This window comes from Plecotus auritus (assembly GCF_963455305.1).
Source record: "Plecotus auritus genome assembly, chromosome: 4".
NCBI classification, from domain to species: Eukaryota; Metazoa; Chordata; class Mammalia; order Chiroptera; family Vespertilionidae; genus Plecotus; species Plecotus auritus.
Genome location: NC_137775.1, coordinates 101,866,328 through 101,891,723, shown reverse-complemented (window position 1 = coordinate 101,891,723; position 25,396 = coordinate 101,866,328). Strand labels below are relative to the sequence as shown.

At 56.8% G+C, this 25,396-nt stretch overlaps 2 protein-coding genes across 5 annotated transcripts; both read right to left on the bottom strand.

The window, feature by feature from the left end:
- Window positions 1–2,455: 2,455 nt before the first annotated feature.
- Window positions 2,456–10,875, bottom strand: VWA7 (von Willebrand factor A domain containing 7). Of its 3 annotated transcripts, none has more exons than XM_080665044.1 (17): window positions 10,630–10,875; window positions 10,125–10,379; window positions 9,539–9,820; window positions 9,234–9,330; window positions 8,640–8,750; window positions 8,059–8,254; window positions 7,791–7,960; window positions 6,765–6,877; window positions 6,466–6,582; window positions 5,826–6,011; window positions 5,259–5,391; window positions 4,991–5,143; window positions 4,784–4,876; window positions 4,251–4,549; window positions 4,040–4,179; window positions 3,639–3,841; window positions 2,456–3,559 (listed from the first exon to the last, which is right to left on the bottom strand). In XM_080665044.1, the coding sequence occupies exons 2-17, from the start codon at window positions 10,344–10,346 to the stop codon at window positions 3,291–3,293; spliced, it is 2,784 nt and encodes a 927-aa protein (XP_080521170.1). In that variant the 5' UTR covers window positions 10,347–10,379; window positions 10,630–10,875; the 3' UTR covers window positions 2,456–3,290. The 3 variants fall into 3 exon arrangements, with proteins under 3 accessions (XP_080521170.1, XP_080521171.1, XP_080521172.1); XM_080665046.1 differs by having other exon boundaries at window positions 2,457–3,559; window positions 3,667–3,841; XM_080665045.1 differs by lacking the exon at window positions 6,466–6,582 and having other exon boundaries at window positions 10,630–10,763.
- Window positions 10,876–11,030: 155 nt separating this feature from the next.
- Window positions 11,031–25,393, bottom strand: VARS1 (valyl-tRNA synthetase 1). Of its 2 annotated transcripts, none has more exons than XM_080664003.1 (30): window positions 25,210–25,393; window positions 24,533–24,952; window positions 23,190–23,324; window positions 22,956–23,094; window positions 22,605–22,729; window positions 22,421–22,508; window positions 22,123–22,223; window positions 21,904–22,031; window positions 17,188–17,352; window positions 16,864–16,945; window positions 16,321–16,440; window positions 16,136–16,244; window positions 15,948–16,042; window positions 15,673–15,763; window positions 15,318–15,442; window positions 15,135–15,238; window positions 14,896–15,054; window positions 14,717–14,807; window positions 14,515–14,620; window positions 14,356–14,426; window positions 14,149–14,274; window positions 13,771–13,875; window positions 13,614–13,682; window positions 13,455–13,533; window positions 13,223–13,350; window positions 12,788–12,943; window positions 12,453–12,659; window positions 12,271–12,382; window positions 11,859–12,184; window positions 11,031–11,175 (listed from the first exon to the last, which is right to left on the bottom strand). In XM_080664003.1, the coding sequence occupies exons 2-30, from the start codon at window positions 24,917–24,919 to the stop codon at window positions 11,107–11,109; spliced, it is 3,798 nt and encodes a 1,265-aa protein (XP_080520129.1). In that variant the 5' UTR covers window positions 24,920–24,952; window positions 25,210–25,393; the 3' UTR covers window positions 11,031–11,106. The 2 variants fall into 2 exon arrangements, with proteins under 2 accessions (XP_080520129.1, XP_080520130.1); XM_080664004.1 differs by having other exon boundaries at window positions 22,421–22,505.
- Window positions 25,394–25,396: the final 3 nt, after the last annotated feature.

Sequence of the window (25,396 nt, the reverse complement as noted above, 5' to 3'; positions counted from 1 at the left end):
ATAAATGGTGATGGAAGGAGACTTGACTTGGGGTGGTGACCACACATACAACACCCGGATGTTGCATGATAGACTTGTACACCTGACACCTGTATAATTTTATTAACCAATGTCAGCCCAATGAATTCAATAAAAAACTACAGTGACATTTCTGTGGGGAGATTGGGGAGTCTACCCAGGGGGACTTGATGAGAACCAACTTCAGACCCTACAGAACAGATGAGTGGGAAGACAGAGGAGCCTAAGGGAGATGGTCTTTCCTGACCTCAGACGCAGCAGGAAGAGCTCTGAGGCTGAAAGACTAGGTAGGAGGTTGCAAGGAGCAGGGAGAGAAAGGAGGGGCCAGCCCTGGTCACCAGTGGGCGTGGCTCCACCCTTCCCACCTCAGAGCCATGGGGAGCCAGGGTCCTGCCCCTGCTGCAGGCCCCTTCCAGTTCTGCTGGGGACAAGCCACCAAGACCCAGCAGCCTGCCCTAGCTGGTTTGGCTCAGTGGATAGAGCATCAGTCTGTGGACTGAAGGGTCCCGGGTTCGATTCTGGTCAAGGGCACATGCCTGGGTTGCGGGCTCGATCCCCAGTAGGGGGCATGCAGGAGGCAGCTGATCAATGATTCTCTCTCATCACTGATGTTTTTTATCTCTCTCCCTCTCCCTTCCTTTTTGAAATCAATAAAGATATATTAAAAAAACAACAACAACAACAAAAAAACAACCCAGTGGCCTGAAGCTTCTTCCTCTGGGTATTAGTCCACCAAGAGGACCCAGGGGAAGCCCCTCTTCCAAGATCTGCCCTCTACATTTCCACTCAATTTTGAGGACACATAAGTCTTCCCCACTGCGTTCCCTTGCCCTCTGTGGGCAGTCTGGGCTGGCATTCAGTGACCAGACAGAACCCAAGCAGGGGGTTCTAGAAGGGCCGTGGCCCAGAGCCCTAATGTGGAATAAGCCTCTGCTTTCATTTTCCAGCTGCGAGGAGGCAGGCTCTGGGGCGGGAACAGTGCCCTATGCAGGGACTGCAGGGGCTGGAGCTGCTGGAGCATGGCCAAGCCTGGTTTGAGGGCCCGCTGAGAGGCACAGCAACAGCAGCTATGTGCGGAGCCTTGGTGACGTGCGGGGCAGCCCCAGGGGTGTGGGGAAGGGGGCAGGGACCACATGTGGTCACAGCCTGACACTGCCCTGGAAAGGAGACAATGGCCAGAGATCATGAATTAGGAGCAGCATTGTAATGACAGGATGCCACCACCAAGTGCTAGGCATTCATTGTTGGCGTTGGAGAAGGCGGGTCTGCATTCTATTCAGAGGGATGGGATTGGATCACCACTGAGATGGGAGAGTGGCCTGCTTCACTCCAATGGGCCAGGGATGGACAAGGAGGCTTCATAAAGAACAGGGAGATCTTGCCAAAACCGGTTTGGCTCAGTGGATAGAGCGTCAGCCTGCGGACTGAAAGGTCCCAGGTTCGATTCCGGTCAAGGGCATGTACCTTGGTTGCGGGCACATCCCCAGTAGGAGGTGTGCAAGAGGCAGCTGATCGATGTTTCTGACTATCTATCACTCTTCCTTCCTCTCTGTAAACAAATCAATAAAATATATATTTAAAAAAAAAAAAAAAAAAAAAAAAAAAAAAAAAGAACAGGGAGATCAGAAAAAGAAGGAAGCCAAAGAGAGAGGTACCTGGGCTCAACTGAAGCGCCAGCCTGCTCCACCCAGAGCAGCACTTTGTGAGAACCAATGGAAACGAGCCTGAGCTGCTGGAACCCTTTCCCTATGAATTCATGGCATGATAAGTGGAAAAGAAGAAAAAAGACTTCTGTGCTGATAAAAATGTTTCTCTTAATTGAGTGGAAGTGTGGTATCCCTTTCCCCCAAAGAATAATTAAAGAAAACTTTGTGTCCTAAAAAAATAAAAAGTAAAAAAAAAATAGGGAGCCCTGGCCGGCATGGTTCAGTATTTAGAATGTCAACCCATGAATAGAAGGGCCACAGGTTTGATTCCTGGTCAAAGGCACACACCTGGGTTGCAGGTTCGATCCCTAGCCCTGGTCGGGGCATGTGTAGGAGGCAACCAATCAATGTGCCTCTCTCTTACATCAATGTTTCTCTCTCCTCTGTCTCTTTCCCTCTCTCTCCCTTCTTTCTGAAAAAGCAATGGAAAAAATATCCTCGGCTGAGGGTTAACAACAACAACAACAAAACAACTTTAAAAAAGAATAGGGAAAGAGGGTAATGTGCTACTTGAGGGGACGGAGATACTGGCCTGTTAAAGAGATGGAGTGGAGAGTATCGGGATGAGGGACTCCACATGGAAAAGAATGCCTGTGGTGATAGGAGAGTGGCAGATGGACCTCAAGTTTTCACATTGTCAGCCTCCAGCTCCTCCTCTAGAATTTTCTAACATTCACACTCAGAGCCTGGTAGTCCACAGTTAGCCCAGATTCAAAAGGTGAACATTTGTTTGAGAATCTGATTCAGGGGAAGGTGTTTATTGTTTTCAGTTGAGACTTTTGAGAGGTTGGGGTAGAGAGATTTGGGGTCAACACTGGTTTAATGGAGAACATCAAATATCCCCCCGTTCTCCCCACGTCTTTGAACATACCAGTTCCCGTGCCATCCAGGGCGGGAAGGGAAGGCCAAGGAAGCAGGGCTTGTGGCAGCAACAGGTAAACGGGAGGGCACAAGGGAGGGAGGGCAGAGCACAGATGCTCAGAACTTCTCTCTCTAGGGGTTGTCAACGCAGCAGAAAGGAATCATTCAGCCCTACGGGGAGATGGCTCGGCCAGGCTTCCCCAAGGTGGAGGGGCCTATCAGTGTCTAAGGTCTCCCCTCATTCCCCTCAGTTGGGACAGAAGAGGCTGAGTCAGAACCTCCTATTCTGCCTCTTGACTCCACAGCTAAGTAGCTCCAGGTGGTAGGCCAACTGAAGTCCAAACATGAGGGTGTAAAGTTTCTTCTCTGCTCCTGAAAACTTCCATTTCACCTTCTTGGTATTCTATGCCCTCACTCTCCTATATGCTGTGCATAAATGATCTTTCTTTGAAATCCCTCTGGGGAAAAGACATGTTTATTGAAACTGTCCTTCACATTTAAATACAAAAATAAAATCGAAGCTTCTCCAGAATTTCAAATAAAAACAATTCTATAAATAACACTTTCTAGTACCTTCCTACCCCAGTCTTTGGTTTGCTTCCCACGAGGGTTAGGGAAAGTGCATTGTGGGAAAATCGATCACCCTTTATCTCAATCTTGCTAAGAGAAGGGACAAGTGCATGAGAAGGAAAACCTCCAGCCCCGCTAGGAGAGGTAGGGTCCCGAGGCCCATGCCATCTTCTCACCAACGGGGAGAGATTGAAAATAGCGCTGGAGACTCATCCTTCTTGGGGCTGCTGTCACCAGGAGGCCAGGCCTACAAGGAGCAGCACCCCTCCGACTGTGCCCCACCAGGGGTTGCCTGCCAGCCTTCCCCCAGCCCTGCCCCAAGTCACCAAAGGGGAGGGAGGAAGGGTAGGGCTGGCCATGGTGAGGACGGGGCCAGACGAGTGGGCAGGGACAGCGAGCTGGTCCTGGGGAGAAGAGGGAAAGTCTGTCTGGGTGTCTACACCCAAGTTAAGCCCCCCCCCCCCCCCCGCTTGCCCTGCCTACCCTGCGATGTAGAGTGGGGGCGCGTCACCTGTGGGTCCGCGGCCAGCACCAGGAGCCGGAGGAAGGCATGGGTCGGGGGCACTGGTCTGGCTTCTCGACCCATCGCAGCCACAGTCACCATCACCACGGAGTCCAAGGCAGCCGACTCTGGGACCTCCAGCCACAGGCGCCCCCAGGCGGACTCGTTGTGCTCCAGGTGAACCCTGGGGAGCGGGTAGAAACAGCCAGGCTCCCAAGAGCCAAGAGTGAGGGGGCGGAGCCCAGCGCTGGTGGAAGGGGAGGTGGGAACCTGAGGGCTAATCAGAAGGGGCGGAGGTGGGGCTTAAAGAACGGGTACCTGAGCCCCGCCCGAGAAGCCGAAAGGGTGGGGCTGGGAAAAAGCCGGAGGCTCTGGGCTGCACCTGGAGAGGTTGGAGGTGAGGGCGAAGCTGGAGTTGACCCACGTCCTGAGGTCCAGATCCCGAGGCCCCGAGAAGCTGGCGATGCGAAGGCTGAGGGGGGCTTTGCTGCCCGGGGCCAGGAAACCCCCCGGGCCACTGAGCTGTGGAGGAGGGCGGGTCAGGGAGGAGCCGCGCTCTCCGAGCCCCCGCTGCGCCTTCCCCAGCAGCTCACCTCCAGAAGGACCGGGACCACCATGCAGGGCTGGGGGGCCACCCGGTGCAGGTCCCGCCCGCCGCCGTCCCGGCCCAGCAGCTCCAGAGAGAAGGGCCCCGCGGTGGACAGAAGCGGGGGTGGAAGCGAGGCCACCAGGAGACCTCGCTCCGGGGCTCCCCTGGGCTCCAAGGGCACCCGGCCCAGCTCGGCGCCCTCCGGAACCCCTCGAAGCACGACGTGGGAGAAGTGGGGCAGAGGCCCTTTCCGGCGGCTGGAGTGCAGCCCTGTCACCTCAACCAGCAGCTGGGTCTGGAGACCTGGGACCGGAGGGCGGGGAGAACAGTGGTCTGCGTGAGTCAGAGTCAAGGAGAAAGAATGAATGGCTTTCAGAATAGGGCTACCCCTGGGGTGTGTTGGTGGGGAGGTCAGGAGGAGTTCTGTGCACATTTATGTAAAACATGTAAATTATAACCCAATGGAAAGTTAAATACATAGAGAATTTTGTAAGTGTAAAATCAATAAACAAGTTGGGGTAAGGGGTATAGATGCACCTGCAACTGGCTGGGTCAAGGGGTAGAGGCCAGGGTGGGGGCCATCCTCCACCGGGATCCCAAAGTGGAAGAGGAAGTCCAGCGCTGTCTGAGCTGAGGGAGGCGAAGGTAGTCAGAGACCTTCCCCAGCTGGATGTGACTGATCTTGCTCTCTGAGCTCTGGCAGCTCCCCTCCCCTCCCCTTCCCAGGAATGCCTTCCTCCTCACCTTGCACTCTCACCCGGGTGTTGCCCTCAGCGGTGACCTGGATCTCCCAGGTCCCTGTCTGTGGGGGGTCATTCAAGCTCACCATCCAGAACTGCCCAAAGCGGCGAGTGTGGCCTAGAGACCCCTGGCCTTCCTCCTGGCCCTGGGAGACCCCTGGGTGGGAGTGGAGAGCAAGTTGTCACATGAAACACTTTCTTTCCCTTAGTATATCGCCCCTCAGTCTCCATTCTCAGTTCTTCCCTCTGCCTGGGCACACGCATGGAAGCACCTGCAGGGTTCCTGATCCGGAAGCTGCGGACCTCCCCGTGGATCCGGACTGTTACCCTCCGGAGCAGTCCATCCACAGTGAACACAAGCGGCCTCCCAGGCACCACCACCGGAGGTTCCAGGGGCAGGACCACCTTGAAGGATGGGCAGGACCAAAATATGTGGGAGAGATAAGGCGTGGAATGAGGTGGGAACAAAGACGAGAGACAGGTGGAGACAGAAAGAAGCTAAGTGACGGACGCCTGGAGAAGAGACGGACGAGAGGGGGCATGAACCAGGGACGAAGTTATAGATAGCGACGGCTGCAGGCGAGGGCTTAAGGATGAGTCCCTCACTTGTCCCCAGGACAGAACATTGGAGCCCAAAATTGGGGGGTGGGGCAGGACTAACATGGGAGGGGCAGTGTGGGAGGTGGGTGGCCTGGCTCTCCAGGAAGACAAACAGCCCTTCCCACCCTCTGACACCTCTGGCAACACGGCAATGGGAGCCATTCCCTTCCTCCTGCGAGAGAAGTGCAGTCACTCACCCCATCTGAGCTGAAAGCCTGTCCCTCTGTCCGTACACTCACCAGGTCGGTCATGCTGTCCCCAACAACAGTTGCCACGTCCTGAATGTGCTGATCTTTGGTGAAGATCACCTCCCCTCCAGAGGCCAGGGCCACCACTTCATAAGGCTCAAAACGCAGAGGGGACAAGACCTCACGCCGGACGCGGCGCTGACCCCGCAATGGGTCTTCAGTCACCAGGAATGTTACCTGTGCGCAGAGGAGAGGCCAGTATTCAGGAGTCCACGCGCCATCTCCCGGTGGGCGATGCGGCCTCCATGCTCCCATTCTCCCAGGGCTCCTGCTGGTGGTAAGGTCTCCATCTACCCTCTGGCTGTTACGCAGGGTCTCCCAATGACACCCCCATCCTGCCCTATTAGTAGTTGCCATTCGTGTAACTGTTGCCATATGTCATCCACATAGTGGGTTGTTGGCAGCTAGGTCTCCAGGTGTTCAGATGGTTTACTGGGGGCGGGTTTAAATACCAGTTCAGTCCAGTAAGGGCAGGGCCTCCCACTCTTCAGTTGTGAAGGGATTAGGAAATGTCAAATTCATTGTCCAGGCTCCCACGCCATGCCACGGCTGCTTGGACCACCAGTGTGGCGTGGCCCTGGTTATGAGACTGTGGTCCTGGGGTCTCCTGTTGCCCACCAGCTATGCTCACTCTGCAGCGTCGCTCCTGAGCCAGGGCTTCCACGCGGTGGGTGAGAAAGGCATCCTTGGGGGAGGCGTCAGTGAAGACAAAGATGTCTGAGAGGGGAGGTGTGTGCAGCAGGGCCAGCTGGCAGGGAGGAAACACTGGTGTGAAGATGGCAGCAGGGGACGGGGTAGAGCAAAGGAGAGCTGGAGTGAAGCGAGTGGGGCCAGACTCTGGGGGAGGGATGGGGACAGGGTCCCAGTAAGGCTCTCATGCCCCCTGGTGTGGGGCCTGAAAAGGGGGAGAGCGGGGCGGGGAGGGCAGACCTCCAGGGCTGACAGGCTCATCTCAGGCTCGTCTCCGCCTCCCACGGCCTGAATCTCATTGAGTTGCTGCCAGAAGCTGTCAGGGTCACTGGTGGTAAAGACGGGGCCAAACCCTGGAAGGAGGAAACAGGGTGGAGAGAGTGAGGAACTCCCCACCCCCCTCCACCTGGCAGGAGGCCGCTGTGCTCCTGGGCTGAAATACCAGCATGCCCTGATACTGCAAGGCAGGGCAGGGCTTGGGCCTCTGCTGGGAAAGTGGGCCTCATTTCCTTAGCAAAGTGGCGCACTTCCTGGGGCCTGGGGGCCTTTTCGGGAATGTGTGTAAGAATAAAAAACAGCCGGGGGGCCTCCGTTTCCTCCGAGCAAAGCCAGAACAATAACAGCACTCACCTCAGAGGGTACTGGGAGACTAAAGGAATTGGTTTTGTGAATCTTGGAATAGTGCCTTTGACACATAAGTGGCTGAATTCATTATTCACTTGCTCATACCTTCACCAAATAAGTGAGAAAGTGAGAAACCCCGTTACCTGCCAGCTGAGATTTATGCAGACTTAGACAGGCCCCGGGGAAACGCTCAGTCCTACAGGCAAGTTACCTGATGATCATTTCAACCTTTGGAGACAGGCAGGGTGGAGCTAGTGGGGACCCATTTTATGGATGATGAAACTGAGGCAAAGTTATATGACCAACCTCAGGACACACAGTGAGACTGGCCCAGGTCAGATTGACTTCCCGTTCAATGCTATATAACTGTCTGTCTCAGATACTTCGCAGAGGCCTGCACCCACCAACCCCCGCCCCCGCCTCCCCTCCTCGGTCTGTGGGAAGTAGGGAGACCTGAAAATGACTGGAGCCTAAGAAAGCAGGGCTGCTGCCTAAGTGTGGGTGCTGGGGAAGCGCTGTGACCTGCTGCCTTTGGGAGCAGTGGAAGCAGCGGCGATTGTTCCCTGTAAGCGCTCAGGCCCACTGCCCACGGCACACGGTTGCCGCTTTCCTTCCCTCCACTCTCCCAGCCAGACCGGCTACCTGGGTCATGGAAAGGCACCAGGACATAGTGGGCGGGCTCCATGGGGCTGCCCCGCCGCTGCTCCACAATGTGGCGAGCCTGGGTTTTGGCAGCGTTGATCTCCTCACCCATGCTGCCCGTGGTGTCCAGCACAAAGCTCAGGCTGGAGGCAGGGGTGATGTCCAGCAGCCTGGGGAGAGCCACAGCAAGGGTCTGCACACTGATCCCAGCCCCGGCTTCTCAGCTCCCCAGGGAGCACCTAGGGAGCCCACCTCCAGGGACACTCACCTGGAGAAGCCCCGGTCACCCAGGCGGCTCCGCAGGAGTCCGAAGGCCTGGATGGAGGCCAGAAGGGCCAGTTTTGCAGCCTGGAGGTGGAACGTGTGGTGGGGGGAGAAGCCTGGGGCTGTGCTGTCCTTGTTGATGCCTCCCCGTGGTGGCTGGGAGCTGCTCTGGTCAAAACGGCCCCCGTGGCTACATTTTCCTGGGTTGGGGAAAGTGATCTGGAGGGTGGAAGTAAAAAACCCACTGCCTCCCAAGATAGGGGCCCTTTCTGAGCTGGCCTGACCGCTCACTACTCTGCGAAGGACCGGCAGGAAGTGATGACATTCTGGAGGGTCATCACACAGCACACCAGGGATCCCCAGCCCTCCAGTCCCTCAGGCAATGGAGGTCTCATTAGCTGCTCCTGCCCCTCCCCCAACAAGTCCTGGCCACTCGCAGGCCTTCATCCACCCATCCTTCCATTCCCAACTTTCTCTCCTTACAGGAAGTGGGGCGAGGACCTAGTGACTGAGGTCCCTGAGGACAGGGTCCGGGAAAGGACGTGACTCTCTCCCCTTACTTCTGAGGGCTTCTCTGTCTGGTACCTGGAGGCTTGGCGGGATAAGTTCCAAAGTAGCCAGAGGTGAGGCGTGTGAAACCCAGCAGATTCCCAGGGCAGCTCAGCTCCTCACAATCGGCGCAGGTAGGGTCTCCCACTGCAAAGGGAGGGCCAAGGTCTAGAGCCCAAGACCCTGCCACCCGGACCCTAACCCTATCCACCCAAACTTCAGCTTTTCCTCCGCTGCACGAGGCGCCAGCCCTCGGAGCCATCCCCAGCGCCCTCTAGGCTCCCTGAGCTGACCCTGGAGCTCAGGGGCTGATGGTGAGACAGTATCTGCGGCTGGGACTGCCAGGGAAGCCAGCAGTGTGGGGCCAACCCCTGTGCACTGTGCACAGGAAGCGAGCTTCGTTTGGACAGGAGGCAGCTGCGGTCCTTGCTCAGCTGGGAGGTAGAGGGACCGAGAGAGAAAGCCCGGTGGGAGGGGAAGCATGTGGGAGGGAACTCAGCTGGGTCTGCAGCCTGGTCCTGGTCATCCCTCCCTGGTGACCACAGGGAAGCCACCGGACTGCCTGGCCTTGGGTTGAACTGTGAGTCCTCAGAGGGCATTCCAGAGCTGAAGCGAGGGTGGTGGCCGTACCTCGTGCCAGGCTCCCCAGCTCCTGCCTTGGCCAGAGGAGGTGCGGGTGTGGCCGCTGCTGCCCCAGCTCCACCCAGTTGCTGTGACTGTAGAAGTCCTGCTCCAGGGAAGGAGAGGGACAGGTACTGGCTATCTCGGCTGCCAGCCCTCACCTGCCGTGTGGACGTGGGGACCATGAAGTGGCCTAAGGCCTTGGCAGACAGGGCCCCAGTCCCTTCCAGAGGCCTGGTCAACAAGGCACCGCCCGGGAGATGGGAAGAAGGGCAGTGAAGGGCCCTTTGCCCATGCCCCCAAGTCCTTCTCACCTGCAAGGCATGGAGGGCCGCTCCGAGGCGCTGCCGGGCCAGGGCGTGGTCATGGGCTTGGGCTGCCACCAGGGCCTGACGCAGAGCCCCCACCAGGCGTGTGCGCCCCTGGCCCAGCCGCTCAGCATCGAAGTGCAAGTCAGGGTCGTTCCTGGAAGTTGGCAGGAAGTCCTGGGCTGCATTGGCACGGGACACCTCACCTAAGGCTGCTCGGAACCGCCGGGAAGGGGACCCAGGTCCGAAGTAGGAGGCAAAGATGTCATCGGCAAGGAGGGTGCGGCCCTGAGGGAGTGGCAGGGGACAGGGACTCAGGGAAGCCCCATTGCCCACGCTTCCTCAGCAACTGGCGCACAAGGCTGTGTGTGGAAGGGTGCGGCGGGCACCCCTCGGGGCCATAGAGGACCTTCCTAAGCGGGGGTAGGGGGACTCCTGATTTCAGGACCAGGGATCCTGGGTGTTGTGGCTGCAGGGGGTGGAGATGAGGGGACAGGGGGTCCCTTCTTTTGGCAAGCAGGACCTCAGGTAGTAGAGGTCCCAGGACCCGCCAGGGGTCAGCTGGCATGTGGCAGGACCCAGGGACACTCACCAGGAAGTCCTCAAGACGCAGGGGGGGCCGGCCCGGGGGCGGCCGCTCCAGGAAGAGCTGCAGAGTGGCATTGAGAGCTGCCGCCTCCGTCAGGTCCTGGTGGGTGACAGAGCCAGGGGCCGCCAGGAGGCTCCAGATGTTGGGGAAGAAGGCAGATGTGGGGGACAGCAGCTGTAGCAGCAGCACTAAGCCCAGGGCCAGGGGCACGTCGGTGGGGGGCATAGCAGATGCAGACCTGGGGGCCAGAGGACTCTCCTGGGAGGAGGGAGAAGCAATCCCAGGACAGGCGGCTGTGTCCCTGGGCACCTGCGGGGCCGCTTCTGCTTTGCCTCAAGCTCCAACTGCTCCAGCCGCTTCCTGCCCTCTCGTTGCCCACACAACCTGAGGGCCTTATCAGGCCAGTTGGGACCTACACCAGCAAGAGGGGCCGAGGCTCCTCCCCCGGGGACCCCTCCCCACCCCGTCTGACACCCTTCCACCCCCCAGCACAGGAAGTCCCCCTTACCTGGTGGCTGGGTCTTCAGCAGTGCGGCCAGTGTGGTGTCACAGGGCACTTAGGTCAGAGTTATAATTAACCTATGTGGGACTGGGCGGGAGGAGGACGGAGGCCCAGCAAGGTGGGCAGGACGGACCCCTGGCCTGTCCTCCGGGCCCAAAGCCACAGCAGCAGCGGCACCGAGCGGCCTCCCCTGGCTGCAGTGGGAGGTGAGGGCTGGGAGGAAGGGCGCCGGCGGGTGGCGCAGCGTGACTCAGGCCTGGCTGGGTGCCAGGGCAGACCCAGACAGATGCACCGCTGCCCACAGGGCTCTGGTGCCCGCCCAGCCCCTCAGCGCCCCTCTCCCGGCCCAGCCCCTCAGCGCCCCTCTCTGGCCCAGCCCTTCAGCACCCCTCTCCCGGCCCAGGACACACAAACAAGAGATGGTTTTGTGGCAAAATATTTATTGCTGCCCCCGGTGGGCCACGGGGCTGAGGGCTGAGCGTGTCACAGCATCCTCTGAAACAGGGCGATGGCCTCGTCCATCTTCCTGAGCTCTGCTTCTGTCTGCTGGAGCTGGGGGGGGGGACAGGCTGGTGGGTGGAGGATCAGGCCCGAGAGACACCCAGACGCCCACAAAGGCAGAGGGTCGAGTTGGAAAGGCAGGTGAGGGCCACGGGCGGGGAGTAGTTCAGGGACTGTGCTTGGCTGGACGGGTCCCCCAAATGCTCAGCAGCCTCCCCACCAGCACCCACTTCTCTTCCACCATCTCTGGGGTTTTCTTTTCCCAGAGTGGTCAGTCCCCAAGGACAGAGGAGCCTCAGAGCCCAGGGGCCCAGCGGCAGCCCCGCCTGGGGGAGAGCAGGTAAGGCGCACAGGCTCCCAGGCCGCACTCAGCAGGGCAATCCCGCCCCAGGGCTCTTGGGAGAATGGCCAGTCCTGCCAGTCCCCACAGCGGCCTCCCGGGGCCCTCCTGGCTTACCCAGGGCTCCTGCCTAGAGGGCTCCTGCCTCTATGTGCCCCGGGAAGGGACGCCATGTTCCCGGGGCTGGATGGGCCCCAAGGAGCCTGGCCGGGCGGCAGGGTACCTGGTTCTGGGTCTGCCTGTCTTCACCTTGTCATGCCCCGTCCAGCAGGTCCCCACCTGCTCAGGGGCCTGGGCTCTGAGCCCCATAGACTGCCTGGGGATGAGCAGTGCAGCCCAGGACTGGGTCAGAGATACGGGGAGTGGGAAGGACATGCCCACCCACACCACACACCTTGGCCTCATCTGCCTCCTGGACTTTGAGGGGCACCTTGACCGGGTAGCCCACAGCAGCACGGCGCTCCCGCAGACGCTGGGCCTGCCGCTGCGCCTCACCACGCCTGGCCTGCAGCTTGCCCAGCTCCCGGGCCGGATCTACCAGCCCCTGCAGCTGCAGGTGGACGGAGCAGCGGTCAGAGGCCAGGGCCACCGCACAGCCCTGGGGCACAGGAGCCCCCAGCGCCAGGACAGCCACCACACCCGCGTTGGCCAGTGCCTGCACGTAGCCCGACACTGCCGACGCCAGGGCGCCTGTGGCTTCGTCGGCCACTTCCAGGAAACCTGCCAGGGGAGAGAAGAAGGTGAGGCAGCCACACTAGAGAGTGGGCAAGGGGACAGCGGGCGGGTAGAGGCGCCCCGAGGCTCACAGTCAGGCCGGGTGCGGGTGAGGTTGTAGTCGGCACGCAGGGAGCGGACGGCTCGGGCAATGCTCAGGGCCAGCTCCAAGGCCGCCTCTGCCTCAGGGTCCTTCCAGGAGCACTGTGGGGCGGAGGAGGGGGTGAGGAGGGCCAGGCACAGACCCGAGCCCCGCCCTGACCACACCCCATACCTCTGAGGGCTCTGGGAAGGAGGTGACGCAGAGGCTGGGGGGTGCCTGCGGCAGCCGCCGGGGCAGCCTCTGGAATAGCTCCTCAGTCACGAAGGGCATGAACGGCGAGAGCAGCCTCAAGCCAACGTCCAGGCAGGTGTAGAGGGTCTGGCGGGCACACTCAGCGGCCACCTGGTCCACCCCACTCAGCACAGGCTTCAGGCACTCCTAGGGGACAGGAGGTGGGCTCAGAGCTGGGAAGGAGCTAGTCTCCAGCCCTCGCTGCACCTGTGACAGCTGGAGGGGACAGGCTGGCTCGGGGCTCGCTGCCCCTGCCCCCTTGTGCTCCTCCTCACCAGGTAGACATCACAGAGCTCATAGAGCCAGAAGCTGTACTGGGCGGTGGTGACAGCCGGGAAGTCGTAGGCCTGGAACCCTTGGTTGCTGAGCCTCACGGCCTCAGTCAGCCGGCTGCGGATCCAGCGGTCCACCAGGCTCTCGCTGCCTCCAGGCTGGGGGGAGGGGCAGATCAGCCAGGGCCACCAGTTGAGGGGAGAGGTGCCCAGGGAGAGGGAGCCAGAACCCCAGGAGGCAGGAACCATGGGCAAATATGCATTCAGAGCCTGACCATGGGAAGCTACGTGTGCCCGTATGGGGGGAGGACCCCAATGCCTGGGCGTCTCCTGTAACCTCTGCTCCGCTCCCCCACATGGAGGCTCCTGGGTTGTGCTTGATGCCGAGCAGCGGGGTGCAGCCTGTGGGGGGTCACTCCGAACCCACCAGGCCCTCACCTCGGAGGTGGCCGAGGGCACGAAACCCTTGCCAAGGCCGCGAAGGGCAAACTTGGTGGCGTTCCAGAGCTTGTTGCAGAAGTGGCGGTACCCCAAGATCCGGTTCACGTCCAGGTTAATGTCACGCCCTGTTGCGGGGAAGTGTCCTCAGCACGCCCTCCCAGCCCTGACCAGGGCGGAGGAGGGGTGGCCTCAGGGAGGAAGAGGGCGGCAGAGAGATTTGGGGTCCTACCCTGGGATGTGTAGGCGCACAATCCAAACCGGAGGGCATCGGTGCCGCACTCGGGAATCCCGGCCGGGAAGTCTGCCTTCTGCGGGAGGAGCCGGGCTGGAGTCCTGAGCCAGCCCCGCCTCCCTCTGCCCACGCCCCAGCCTGGCCCCTCCTACGTACCTGCCCTTCTTTAGCCCTCTCCACCTCACTGGGATCTAGGTTGCTATTCAGTAACTGGTCATGGAGGCCCTGAGGGTGCAGTGGGCGGGGTCAGGGCATGGCCATAGCCCAGTAGCCCCCCACAAGCTCTCCCCGGCCACTGGGCACCCAGACCCACCTGCAGGGAGACTCCGTGGATGACATCCAGGGGGTCAATGACATTGCCCAGAGACTTGCTCATCTTCCGGCCATGGGCATCTCGCACGATGGCATGGAGGTAGACCTGAGGCGGGAAGGGGCCCGTGAGGCTCCGCCTCCCCACCAGGGCCAGCTGGCCCTGCATCTTGCCCCACTCTGAACCTCAAGTCCCTGGGTGTCCCGCCAGCCCCGCCCACACTTTCATGGGCTTAGAGGAGTCCCTCCCCTGGGAAGCCCAGGCACAATCACCGAGCAGGTCCCAGGAGGCGCTCAGTCCCCACAGCCCACCCAGTCGTCCAGAGGCCCTGCCCAGGCCGGCCCTGCGAGCCTGAGTGGGAGGCCTCAGCCGGCCACACACCTCTCGGAAGGGCAGCCTGCCGGTGAGCTGCAGGCCCAGCATGACCATCCTGGCCACCCAGAAGAAGAGGATGTCGTGGCCTGTCTCCAGCAGGGTCCCCGGGTAGAACACACTCAGATCCTCTGACTAGGGCAGAGAAGAGCGTGACGGGGAGCTGAGCACCCACCTCAAGACCCTGCCCCACCTGAGCTGGCCTCAAGGACGTACCTGGTTGGGCCAGCCCAGGATGGAGAAGGGGAAGAGGCCAGAGGAAAACCAGGTGTCCAATACGTCTTCATCTGAGGGAAGCCAAAGGTCAGAGGTCAGAGGGCAAAGGTGAGGATCAGAGGCCAGGCCCTGCCCCTCACCCCCAAGGCCCTGCCTTGCCTTGCTGGAGGCTGATCTTGTCAGGGGACACTCCAAACTCCTTGGCTGCCTTCTCACGGGCCTCGGCCTCGCTGCGCCCACTCACCCAGTACCGCCCGTCGGGATCCTGCCACAGGTGCCGTGAATACCCAGGGGGCACCCCTGCCTTGCCCGACCCTGCCTCCCACCAGAGGTGCAGTACTGCATTGCGGCCCGTGCTCACCTCCCCGGGGGGAACAGCTGGGTTGTGGACAGTGACAAAGTAGGCTGGGATGCGATGGCCCCACCACAGCTGCCGGGAGATGCACCAGTCCCTGCAGAGGACGCGAGGGGTCAGGGGGAGGTGGTGCCTGACCAGTGCCGCTCAGCCCTCCTCAGACCCCTCCTAGCGAGCCAACGCACCGGATGTTGTCCATCCAGGCATGCCACGTCCGCTGGTGGGCCTCAGGCAGGATGCGGAGGTCGCCCCGAGCCACGGCTGCACTGGCTGCCCGGGCCATCTCCCCGCAGCGCACATACCACTGCGGCCGCAGCAGGGGCTCCACCACGTCCTTGGACCGGCTGCAGGTACACACAGGTGGGGAGGTTAGGTGGGGAGCCCCCTGAGGAGCCACCCCCCTTTCTCTGGCCCCTGCCCTCACTTGCAAAGCGGCACCACCATGGGGTTGTCCTGGATGCCACGGAACAGGCCCCGCTCCTTCAACGCCGCCAGCACCGCCTTCCGGGCCTCAAACCTGGGCAGGCCCTGGGGGAACAGGCTCATCATGGCTGTGCCTCAGTACCCCGCTGCCTTGGGACCTGGCCCCACACCCAGGCAGTCTCACCAGGAAAGGGGGGGGGACATTGACCAGGGCTCCCCGGGAGTCCATGATGCTGATGGCCTCCAGCCCGTGCCGCCGCCCGACCTCATAGTCGTTTTGGTCATGTGCAGGGGTGATCTTCACCGCACCTGGGGTGCACGTGGGGGTGCCAGGGCCATGAGGACTCAATGAGTCCCTTCCCACATGCACCCCCTTCTGCTGAAGGCCGCCTGTCCCCCACTTCCCCACGACAGTCCTGAGACCCAGGCCAAGGCCTGTCTGTTTAGATGAAGCTTGTGTTCTTGTCCTTCAGAGGGACGAGGGATGCGGGATGCGCCTCGTGCCTCCTTCCTCCCCCTCAGGACAGTCCCTTGCTCACCTGTGCCAAACTCCATGTCCACGAAATCATCAAAGACCACGGGGAGGCTGCGAGACAGGAACGGGTGGACCACGCTCCTCCCCTTCAGGTGCTGGGAACAGAGGGGCCTCAACACACAAAGGCCGGCCCTCCCTCTTCCCAGGGCCCTGGCTGTCCAACACCCCAACGCCCTCTGCAGGCTGGACAGGAGCCCAAGGCGACCATCTAATCAACCCTCTCTCCTTTGCGGATGCCGTCAGCCAGGACCCCCCACCGCGGCAGCGCCCTTGCCACACCTGGTATCTGGGATCTTTGGGGTGCACAGCTACAGCCACATCTCCCAGCATTGTCTCGATCCGAGTTGTCGCCACCACCACCTCCTCATCACTCTCTGAGATGACAGGCGACCTTATGATCTTGGCGCTGGTCCCCTCCTGCCCCCACCCCATCCAGCCCAGGATCCTGGTGACCCCCTGGCTCCTACCTGAGCCTTGGACCTTGTAAGCAAAAGAGATGAGGACCCCGAACTCCACCTTTTCCTTGTAGCCAGGCACAGAGAGCAGGGTGCGAGCCGTCAGCTCCTTCTTGTCCACCTGGGAAGGGGGTGTTAGGAAAGCGGCCCAGGGCCCGGGGCTGGGGTGGGGCTGGAGAGCCCGGGCGAGGGCACACCTCGATGTCAGAGATGGCAGAGTTGAGGGTGCAGGACCAGTTGACAAGGCGGGTACTGCGGTAGATGATGCCTTCCTCGTGGAGCCGGACGAAGGCCTCTGTCACAGCCACGGACAGTTTCTAGGGGGAGCAGGGAGGGGGCCAGGCAGACTTTCCAGGGCAGCAGGGTCCAGAGTCCCACTGCCCAGCACCCGAGGGCTGCAAGGGGGAAATACGTTCCTGAGGGGAGAGGGGACCATGGAGGGGGCTTTGGGAACACAAGGACAGGCACGGGCCTGGTGATGCTGGAGATGGCAGGCTGCCAGTGCAGGCAATCCTGGGAGTGCACGCCCGTGGAGGGTGAGGCCCATCACATGCACCTGGAGGAATGTGAGCTCCCAGAGGGACAGGGAACACAGAGGGTCATGACATGGGACCAGAAATGAGATTTGCAGCTGAGCCCTCAGTGCTTCCCTACGTGTGGGTCTAACTGGCAGGAGGGCACAGCAGGTGCTCTCTATGGGGGCCCCCTGGGGAGCCTCCCCGCCCACCCCTCCCACTCACGGGGTCCATGGTGAAACAGGCTCGATCCCAATCCAAGGAGCTGCCGAGCTTCCGCAGCTGGTGGTAAATCCGGTCCCCTTTCCTGGAAGTGGACAGGAGGCGGATCAGCACTCAGGCCGGCTGCAGGTAGACATTGGGGGGCTGGCAGGGCAACGTGGGGACCCCTCATTCTCTGAAATGGACTTCGACCTGAAGCCACTGACCCTCAGCCTCTGTGAGAGGTTCTGTGAAGCCTGTGACCAGGGTCGCAGGTGACAGAGGTCTTACATGGACAGGGCCAGGGGCCAGGGCTAGGGGCCGGAGGCAGGGCTGCTGCACACTCACTCTTCCTTCCACTTCCAGACCTCCCGCAGAAAGGCCTCGCGGCCCAGCTGGTGGCGGGTCAGCCCCTGCTCGCGCCACAGCTTCTTCTCCACAACCACCTGCGTGGCAATACCTGCGTGGTCACAGCCGGGGTTCCACAGGGTGGTCTCCCCGCGCATGCGGTGCCTGTGGGAAGAGCGCGGAGGGTGGTGGTGAGTGGGCAGCAGAGCTGGACCTGGAGGAGCTTTGGGGGAGGAAGTCAATGGGCTCAGGAGGGAAAAGGGTGGTGGAGAGGGACCCCAATTCTAAAGTTACAGTCTGGGGAGGACACGGAAGGACAGCCAAAGCAATTTGGCAAAAGAACAAAGAGGAGGCTCCTGCCCAACTAGATAGCAAAACATATGAGAGAGTTTTGATTAGTCGAGCGATTAGTTACCACATGGAACAAAGTTACAGATGAAAGGGAACAAAACAGTGACTGGAAACAGATCCAAGCCAATCTAGTATCTGTCAAGGGTGGCATTTCCTATCAGTATGAAAAAGGAAAACAATTCAAAAATTTCTTTGGAACAACTAACTACTTAGTTGGAAAAACATCTCCCTACTTCCCAATATTCACGAAAATAAATTATAGTCAGCCCTGGCCGGTGTTGCTCAGCGGTTAGTGTTGGCTCCAGCACTGCAGGGTCACGGGTTTGATTCCCAGTCAAGTGCACGTACCTGGGTTGCAGTTCAATCCCTGACCCAGTCGGGGCATGTATGGGAGGCAACCAATTGATGTAAGAGAGACACATTGGTTTCTCTCTCTTTCTCCCTCCCTCCCCCTTCCCTTCCACTCTCTCTAAAAATCAATGGAAAAAACCTTAAGTGAGGATTAACAATAAATAAATAAATAAATAAATAAATAAATAAATAAATAATTTCTAGTCAGATTAAAGAATTCAATATAGAAAAACAGAACTGTAAGAAAAGTCTCAGAAAATTACATAGTTTTCCAAAAGTTAAATAAAGAAGTCAATAACACAGGTGGCCATGTGTGTAACTTTGAGGCAGGAGAGGTCATCCTAAACCAGACACGCAAGATGACGTCTAAGGACATCGTCGAACTTATTACAGCAAAACGCAAAACCTCAGAACAGCAACACCTCTCAGTGAAGTTAAAAAGCAAGTGGTAGCCCTAGCTGGTTTGGCTCAGTGGATAGAGCTCAGTGGATAGAGCATCGGTCTGTGGACTGAAGGGTCCCAGGTTCGATTCCAGTCAAGTGTACATGCCCAGGTTGCGGGCTCAATCTCCAGTGTGGGGTGTACAGGAGGCAGCCGATCAATGATTCTCTCTCATCATTGATGCTTCTATCTCTCTCTCCCTTTCCCTTCCTTTCTGAAATCAATAAAAATATATTAAAAAAAAAAAAAAAGCAAGTGGTAGACCATTTTAGAGAAAATGACAGGAAGCTAGTAGTGTTTTAGGGAATTAACCAGAGGAATGAGAGTGAAACCGTGGTTTGCAGCCCCCTCTGAAGCCCTGTGTGAGGCACAGGGGCCTTCTTTCCCTGCAGTACTAGGTGCATCCCAAAAGGAGAGGAAATCACGACAGAAACACAATCACCCTCTGTTCACACACACCTTGTTTTCAGTGAATCATCAAACTGTAATATGTTCTGTTTTTTTAACCCTCACCCAAGGATATTTTTCCCATTGATTTTTTTTTAAAATATATTTTTTATTGATTTTTTACAGAGAGGAAGGAAGAGGGATAGAGAGTTAGAAACACTGATGAGAGAGAAACATCGATCAGCTGCCTCTTGCACACCCCCTACTGGGGATGTGCCCGCAACCAAGTTACGTGCCCCTGACAGGAATCGAACCCGGGACCCTTCAGTCCACAGGCCGACGCTCTATCCACTGAGCCAAACCGGTTTTGGCCCATTGATTTTTTAGAGAGAGTGGGAGAGCCGAAACCGGTTTGGCTCAGTGGATAGAGCGTCGGCCTGCGGACTGAAGGGTCCCGGGTTTGATTCTGGTCAAGGGCATGTACCTTGGTTGCGGGCACATCCCCAGTGGGAGGTGTGCAGGAGGCAGCTGATCAATGTTTCTCTCTCATCGATGTTTCTGGCTCTCTATCCCTCTCCCTTCCTCTCTGTGAAATATCAATAAAATATATTTTTAAAAAAAAATTAGAGAGAGTGGGAGGGAAGGAGGGAGGGAAAGGGAGAATGAGGGAAAGAGAGAAACGTCGATGGGTTGCCTTCCACATGTACCCGACCAGGGCCTGGGATCAAACCCACAATCCAGGTACGCGGTCTAACCACTTTGCATACCGGCCAGGGCTATATTCATTCTTTTAGTCTGTGTATCTCACTATGTTCAGATCTCCCTGGGCACAGGGATTGCAGCAACTCCATTCTCTTGCAGGTAACTGATAGAAATGCTGCTTACATGCATAAAGGACATGCACAGCCCAGCCAGAATGGTCAGCGGTTAAGCGTCGACCTATGAACCAGGAGGTCATGGTCGATTCTTGGTCAGAACTTGATCCCCAGTGCGGGACATGCAGGAGGCAGCCGATCAATGATTCTCTCTCATCATTGATGTTTCTCTCTCTCTCTCCCTTCCTCACTGAAATCAATAAAATATATTTAAAAATAAATAATTAAATAAAGGACACGAACATTTTCTGAACTTCAAGATATTGTTAAATATTATTATTAAAGAAGTTAAGCACAAGAAAGGAAGAAAAAACTATTTTTTCACTAAAAGTATCTCTTGGGGATCACATCAAATTAGCGAAAACTAAATCAATGTCAAGGATATTTGTAGAAAAGCACCCTACTCTCTGCTGGAGGAAGAAAAATAAAAAATATAGCTATTCAACTCTTATTGGTGGAGATATTTAAAGCTGTATTTCAAATTATTTTATTTTCACATTATTTTTAATTCTAAAATATTGATGTGACATAAATCTACTCTATTTAAGCAATGGTAGTTTCTAACATCTTATTTAAATCATGTTCATTAGAAAAAAATGTGGCTACCCTAAGAGTTTTGTAAGAAGTGTTAACTATTCATGTAAATAACTTGGCCATTCTTGTTATATGTATTTAATAAAACTCTTTGCCAGCTCTCAATTCCTTGCAAAATACTAAATCTGACATTATCCCCCAGTATCCAGAGCAGTGATGGCACACAGTGATGTCCTGAAATATTTTTTGATTAAATTAATTTAGTAAGCAGGACACTAGAAAAATGTCTCAAAACTTAAAATATAATAATAACCCTGGTTTCCAAAGATAAAACATTGTTTTAAAATGCTTTTTTAAAAAAATGTTTTTATTGATTTTTAGAGAGAGGAAGGGAGAGGGAGAGAGAGAGAGAACCATTAATAGGCTGCCTCCCACACATCCCCTGCTGGGGATCATGTACCCTGACAAGGAATGGAACCAGTGACCTTCGGGTGCATGGGACCTTGTTCAACCCACTGAGCAACACTGGCCAGGACTTAAAATACTTTTTAAAGGAATTTGTCACCTAGAATATTAACTTTGTATCTGTTAACTAAACTATTGACAGTGGGGCAGGTTGAAAAGGCAGGGGGAGGGGAAGCAAGTGCTAGAACAGGAGTAAACATTTACAATATATAACAAACAAAAAAACAATCCCCAGAATATGTAAAGAATCATCCAACAACCAATTAAAAAAGAAAACAACAACAAAGAATCAATCAATAGAAAGATGGGCAAACCAGAGACGCACAGACAGTTCAGGAAACCAGACCGGCCCAGACACAGGAAGCGGCACAGCTCACTGGTAATCAGAAATTACATAGGTGCCATTTTTTTGCCTATCTTAGCAAAATGAAGATAATGCCCAGAGTTAGCAAGGCCATGGGTAAACGAATATCCTCACAGGGAGATGAAGTGGGTAAAGCTGTTTTGTAGGGCAAAGTGGTAGCTTCTGTTTGTACTTAACATAGGCATGCCCCACTGACCTAGCAGTTTCACTTCCCGGGAGCTACGCCAGCGAAGCTGTCTCTGTGTGCCTGAGAAAGCTTGTGCAGGAATGTGCATTCAAGCGATTTTCAATAGAGAAAAATTAGAAACAACCATTATTTTTTTTTTTTAGCAAGTGACTCCATATGGCATAGTCACAGTATGGAATGCTACAGGGCAATGAAAGAGAATGGATCAGTCTGTGGATAAGGATAAGGAAAGATCTCTAAGACAAACTATTCAGTGTAAGAAGAAAGCTGAAGAATAGCATGACAGAAAAAAAAATCCACCCGAAAGGAAACTATAAATTTTCATGGGTACATTACCTGTAAGTAATGGACAGGAAAGATCTAGAAAGATCCACAAAGTGATAACAAAGGCTAAGTCTTAGGAAGTAGGTCTGGAGGGGGTTGTCAAGGAGACTTGAAGCTTTACATTTCTTACATCAAGAATATTTCGCATATTTCTTGTGTAATTCAAAGTAATATTATTTCTGGCCTCAGAGGTCATTATTTGTGGGAGTGGAAGGAGGCCAAGCCCTGTCTCATATCCCAAGAGGAGGGAGATAAGTGTTGGTTATTGACTAGGGGAGGATGCTACCAGTAAGTGATCAGAGGGGAGGGAATGACAGAGAGAAGTGTACCACCACCAGGGGGCAGAGCTGAGGGCCAAAATGGAAGGAGAGAGAAGGAGGGCCGTCAGGGAAGAGAAGGCAGCGGAGGGAAGCAGTTGGGAGAGGACAGGAGCTCACCATCGGGTAAGAGAGTCCTGGATGGCGTTGGTGAGCGCATGGCCCAGGTGCAGGGAGCCTGTCACGTTTGGAGGTGGGATGCACATCATGAAGATGCCCCGTGGATTAGGTGCTGACACACTGGAACGCTATGGGGGAGGAAGGATGGGCACATGCTAAGACTCCATGTCACCTCTCCCAGGCCCTCCCCCTCCAGGCCTGGGCGGCAGTGCCACTCACTCCATACTCTGGCTTAAAGAAGCCCTGCTGCTCCCACCAGGGGTACCAGGCTGCCTCCACGTACTGAGGGCTGTAGGAGTCGGGCATAGTGCCACTGACATCTGGGGAGAGGAAGGCAGGCGTCAGTATGGAGGCTGGGCCGCTGTGAAGAGGACGGGGGGGCAAGCAGAGAAGGGTCTGGGCCTCTGCAAATCTTCACCAAGAAAAGTGGTGGGAGCCAGGACAAGCAGGAAGGGGAAACAGGAGCAGCAGCAGCTTCAGAGGGTGGAGGGAGGGGGTCCCTTCCCTGACTCAGTACCTTTCCTTTCCCCAGGTGGGGTTGGGAGATCATAGGTAATAACTCCAGGATCCCGCTTCTCCCTCTTCTCTGGTTTTGGTTTCTTCTGCTTGGGAGGGAAAGATATAGACTTAGATATCAGCCTCTCCCCTTGCCCCCCACTATGACACCAGCATCCTGTTCAGCTCCCACCTTAGCCTCTCACCTCCCTGGGCAGTGGTTGCTGCTGTTGGATCTTCTGCTTCTGTTGGAATTTCTCTAGCTTCTCCCGTTTCTTTGCCTCTTTCTTGAGTTGAGCAGGTGTCTTTGGAGGTGCAGTGACCTCAGGGCCTGGTGGGAGGCCCAGAAATGCAGACTCAGCCGCTGAGGCCCTCTGTGAAGGTGCTGCTAGGTCTCAGACCGTTATTCCCGCTGCCCAAGGGCTTCCCCATACGGACCTCCCACCTGGCCCACCCGCAGGCCCCTGCTCCAGGGATTCTGCCATTCTGAGATAAGAAAGTGAGCTGCATGGGAGACCGCAAGGAACCCCTCCCCTCCTACCTCCCCTGTTCCTTACCTGGCTGTTGCAAGAGCGGCCTGGCCCCTGAATACAGAACCACTTCTCCCAGCACGGCCCGGAATTCTGGCTGCTGGACACAGGTGATGAACCAGCGAGTGACATTCCCCCAGATCCGGCGCGCACAGGGGTCCAGGACCTGGGAAGGGGAAAAGAAATCAACTATCCTTAGTCACCCTGTAGTGAGGTCAGAGAGGAACTGCCCCTATTCCTCCCCAGGCCCTAGTGACTCACATATCGGAAGGGCAGAAGCAAGGCTGTAACAGCCGCCAGGTCAGCCAAAGTGGGAGCCTCCCCGGCCAGGTAGGTGTGCTGCCAAAGCCACTCTTCCAATGGGCTCAGGGCCCTTCCCAGGGCCCCCAGTGCAGCCTAGCAGGAAGGGGAAGGGATATGAGACAGGGCTTGGCCTCCTTCCACTCCCACAAATCATGACCTCTGAGGCCAGTTTCATCTTCTTTGAAATGGTCATAATAAAAAGAAGCCCTGCCCTGGCCAGTTTGGCTCAGTGGATAGAGTGCTGGCCTGCAACTGAAGGGTCCAAGGTTCAATTCCGGTCAAGGGCACATGCCCAGGTTTGTGGGCTTGATCCCCAGTGTGGGGTGTGCAGGAGGCAGGCAACCAATGATTCTCTCTCATCATTTATGTTTCTATCTCTCTCTCCCTCTCCCTTCCTCTCTGAAATCACTAAAAATATTTTTAAAAGAAGAAGCCCTGTTGCTTCATTCATTCAGAAAATTCCTACTGAACATTTACTATGTATCAGTTGCAATATACTAAGTACAAGAAGTTAAAGATTAAATAAGGCAACACAATAATTGCTTCAACAATATTTATTAAGCATCTACTACATGCCACATACCTCTCTAAGGAATGAGGAGAGAATTTGAACAGGGAGTTTACATTCTAATTGGGAGACAATAAATGAACAAATATATAATACATTACCCTTTTTCTCCTTAAGTGCTATGAAGAAAAATAAATCAGGTTGAGGGAGACAAGGAATTCCAAAGAGGGGGGCCTCTATTTTAGATAGTGTAATCAGGATATGAGGAAGCCAGCCAGAGTCTAAGTCATATATTCATTCATTCATTCATTCATTCATTCAAGAAATACTAAGTATCTACCATGTGTGTGATAAGGACCAGAAGGCACAGCCCCACTCTGGAAGGACTAGGTTACAATCTGGTGTGGTTATCTCTCCTCTCCCTTCCCCCCTCATTTCATGTCTCCTACCCCGCCTCCGGCATCATTATCTCTCCTGGCCCTACCTGCCTCTTCTCATCTCTCCCTCACCCACTCTTTCCCTACAATCCATAGTAACTTCTATTGTGGGTTTCTAGACCATGTGCTCTGGCACTAGACCATGTGCTCTGCACACTTCTTTTAATTTTCTCAACATGAAAACTAAAGTTTTCAGAGACAAAAAGAAGATCAAGGCTCAGAGAGATTACCAGGTGGCGATCTGGGACTTGATCAATCTTTTTCCACACCCGACACACTATCTTCCTGTCTCATTATCCATCCCAACTCTTGCTTCCTTCTCCTAAACCTCCCGTCCCCACCTTCTCCCCACTCACCTGGGGGTCCTGGACAGAGCCGCGGAGTCCCAAGGCGGGCAGCGTTGCCCCACAGGCAGCTGGTATTAGCTCCGTGTCGGCGTAACTGACCCACTGTTGGACGAGGACGGCTGCCCGGCTGCCCCCAGGGCCCCCCAGGCCTGCGGGCCACAGCAGCTGGGCCACAGCAGTGGCCCCCCACACCCAGAGCCCACCGGGCCCCTGCTCCAGGGCGGGCAGGCGGGGTGGGGGGAAGGGGGTCCTGCTCGCTGGAGGCGGCTGAAGACAGATGCGGGGGTGGGCGCCTCCCCAGCCCGGCCCCTCCCCAGCCTCCCCGTAGCGCGCTGCTATGAGGGCTCGGAGGCTGGGGAAGGCATCGGGGTGCGGGGAGACGTAGAGGATGGACATGGTTCTGCAGGGTCCGAACCAGGTGGAAAAGACCTAGGAGAAGGAGAGACGGAAGACTGAGGGACCTGGGGTCCTACCTGAGTAAAGAGGGGACCCTCATGGGATCCTCTACCGCGGGTGCCGAGGCCCCAGGACTTGGGGGGTCTGGTCAGGCCTCAAGAGCCCAGGGTCTGACTGTGGAGTGGTGGTGACAGTGGAGGACGGCCCGGGATCGCGGTCCTCGGGGAGAGTGGGAGCCGGGAAGAGCCCCTCGGCTCCGGCAGGACGTGGCTCGGGCCGCAGGTACGTACTGGGGGGGTTGAGGGTCAGACGGAGCCTGCGCCGGCCGAAGCGGGACCGGCCTGGCGGCCGGGGCCGAGGAGTCGGGCGGCCGGGACGGTGGGCAGTTCTCCGGGCGACCCTGGCTCCTGGGACCGCCGCCCGAGCCGTCTGCACCCACGTGTGGCCCCTTTGTGACAGCGAGCGCTTCCGGCCGCG

Coding starts and splice junctions, on each gene's coding strand:
- VWA7 (XM_080665044.1), bottom strand. CDS start 10,346: ATGCCCCCCACCGACGTGCCCCTGGCCCTGGGCTTAGTGCTGCTGCTA. Junction 6,583..6,764: donor TGAGCCTGTCAGCCCTGGAG/GTCTGCCCTCCC, acceptor CCTCCCTGCCAG/CTGGCCCTGCTGCACACACC. Junction 4,877..4,990: donor CACCCGGGTGAGAGTGCAAG/GTGAGGAGGAAG, acceptor CGCCTCCCTCAG/CTCAGACAGCGCTGGACTTC.
- VARS1 (XM_080664003.1), bottom strand. CDS start 24,919: ATGTCCATCCTCTACGTCTCCCCGCACCCCGATGCCTTCCCCAGCCTC. Junction 16,043..16,135: donor TTACAAGGTCCAAGGCTCAG/GTAGGAGCCAGG, acceptor CTGTCATCTCAG/AGAGTGATGAGGAGGTGGTG. Junction 14,808..14,895: donor GCCTGGATGGACAACATCCG/GTGCGTTGGCTC, acceptor CGTCCTCTGCAG/GGACTGGTGCATCTCCCGGC.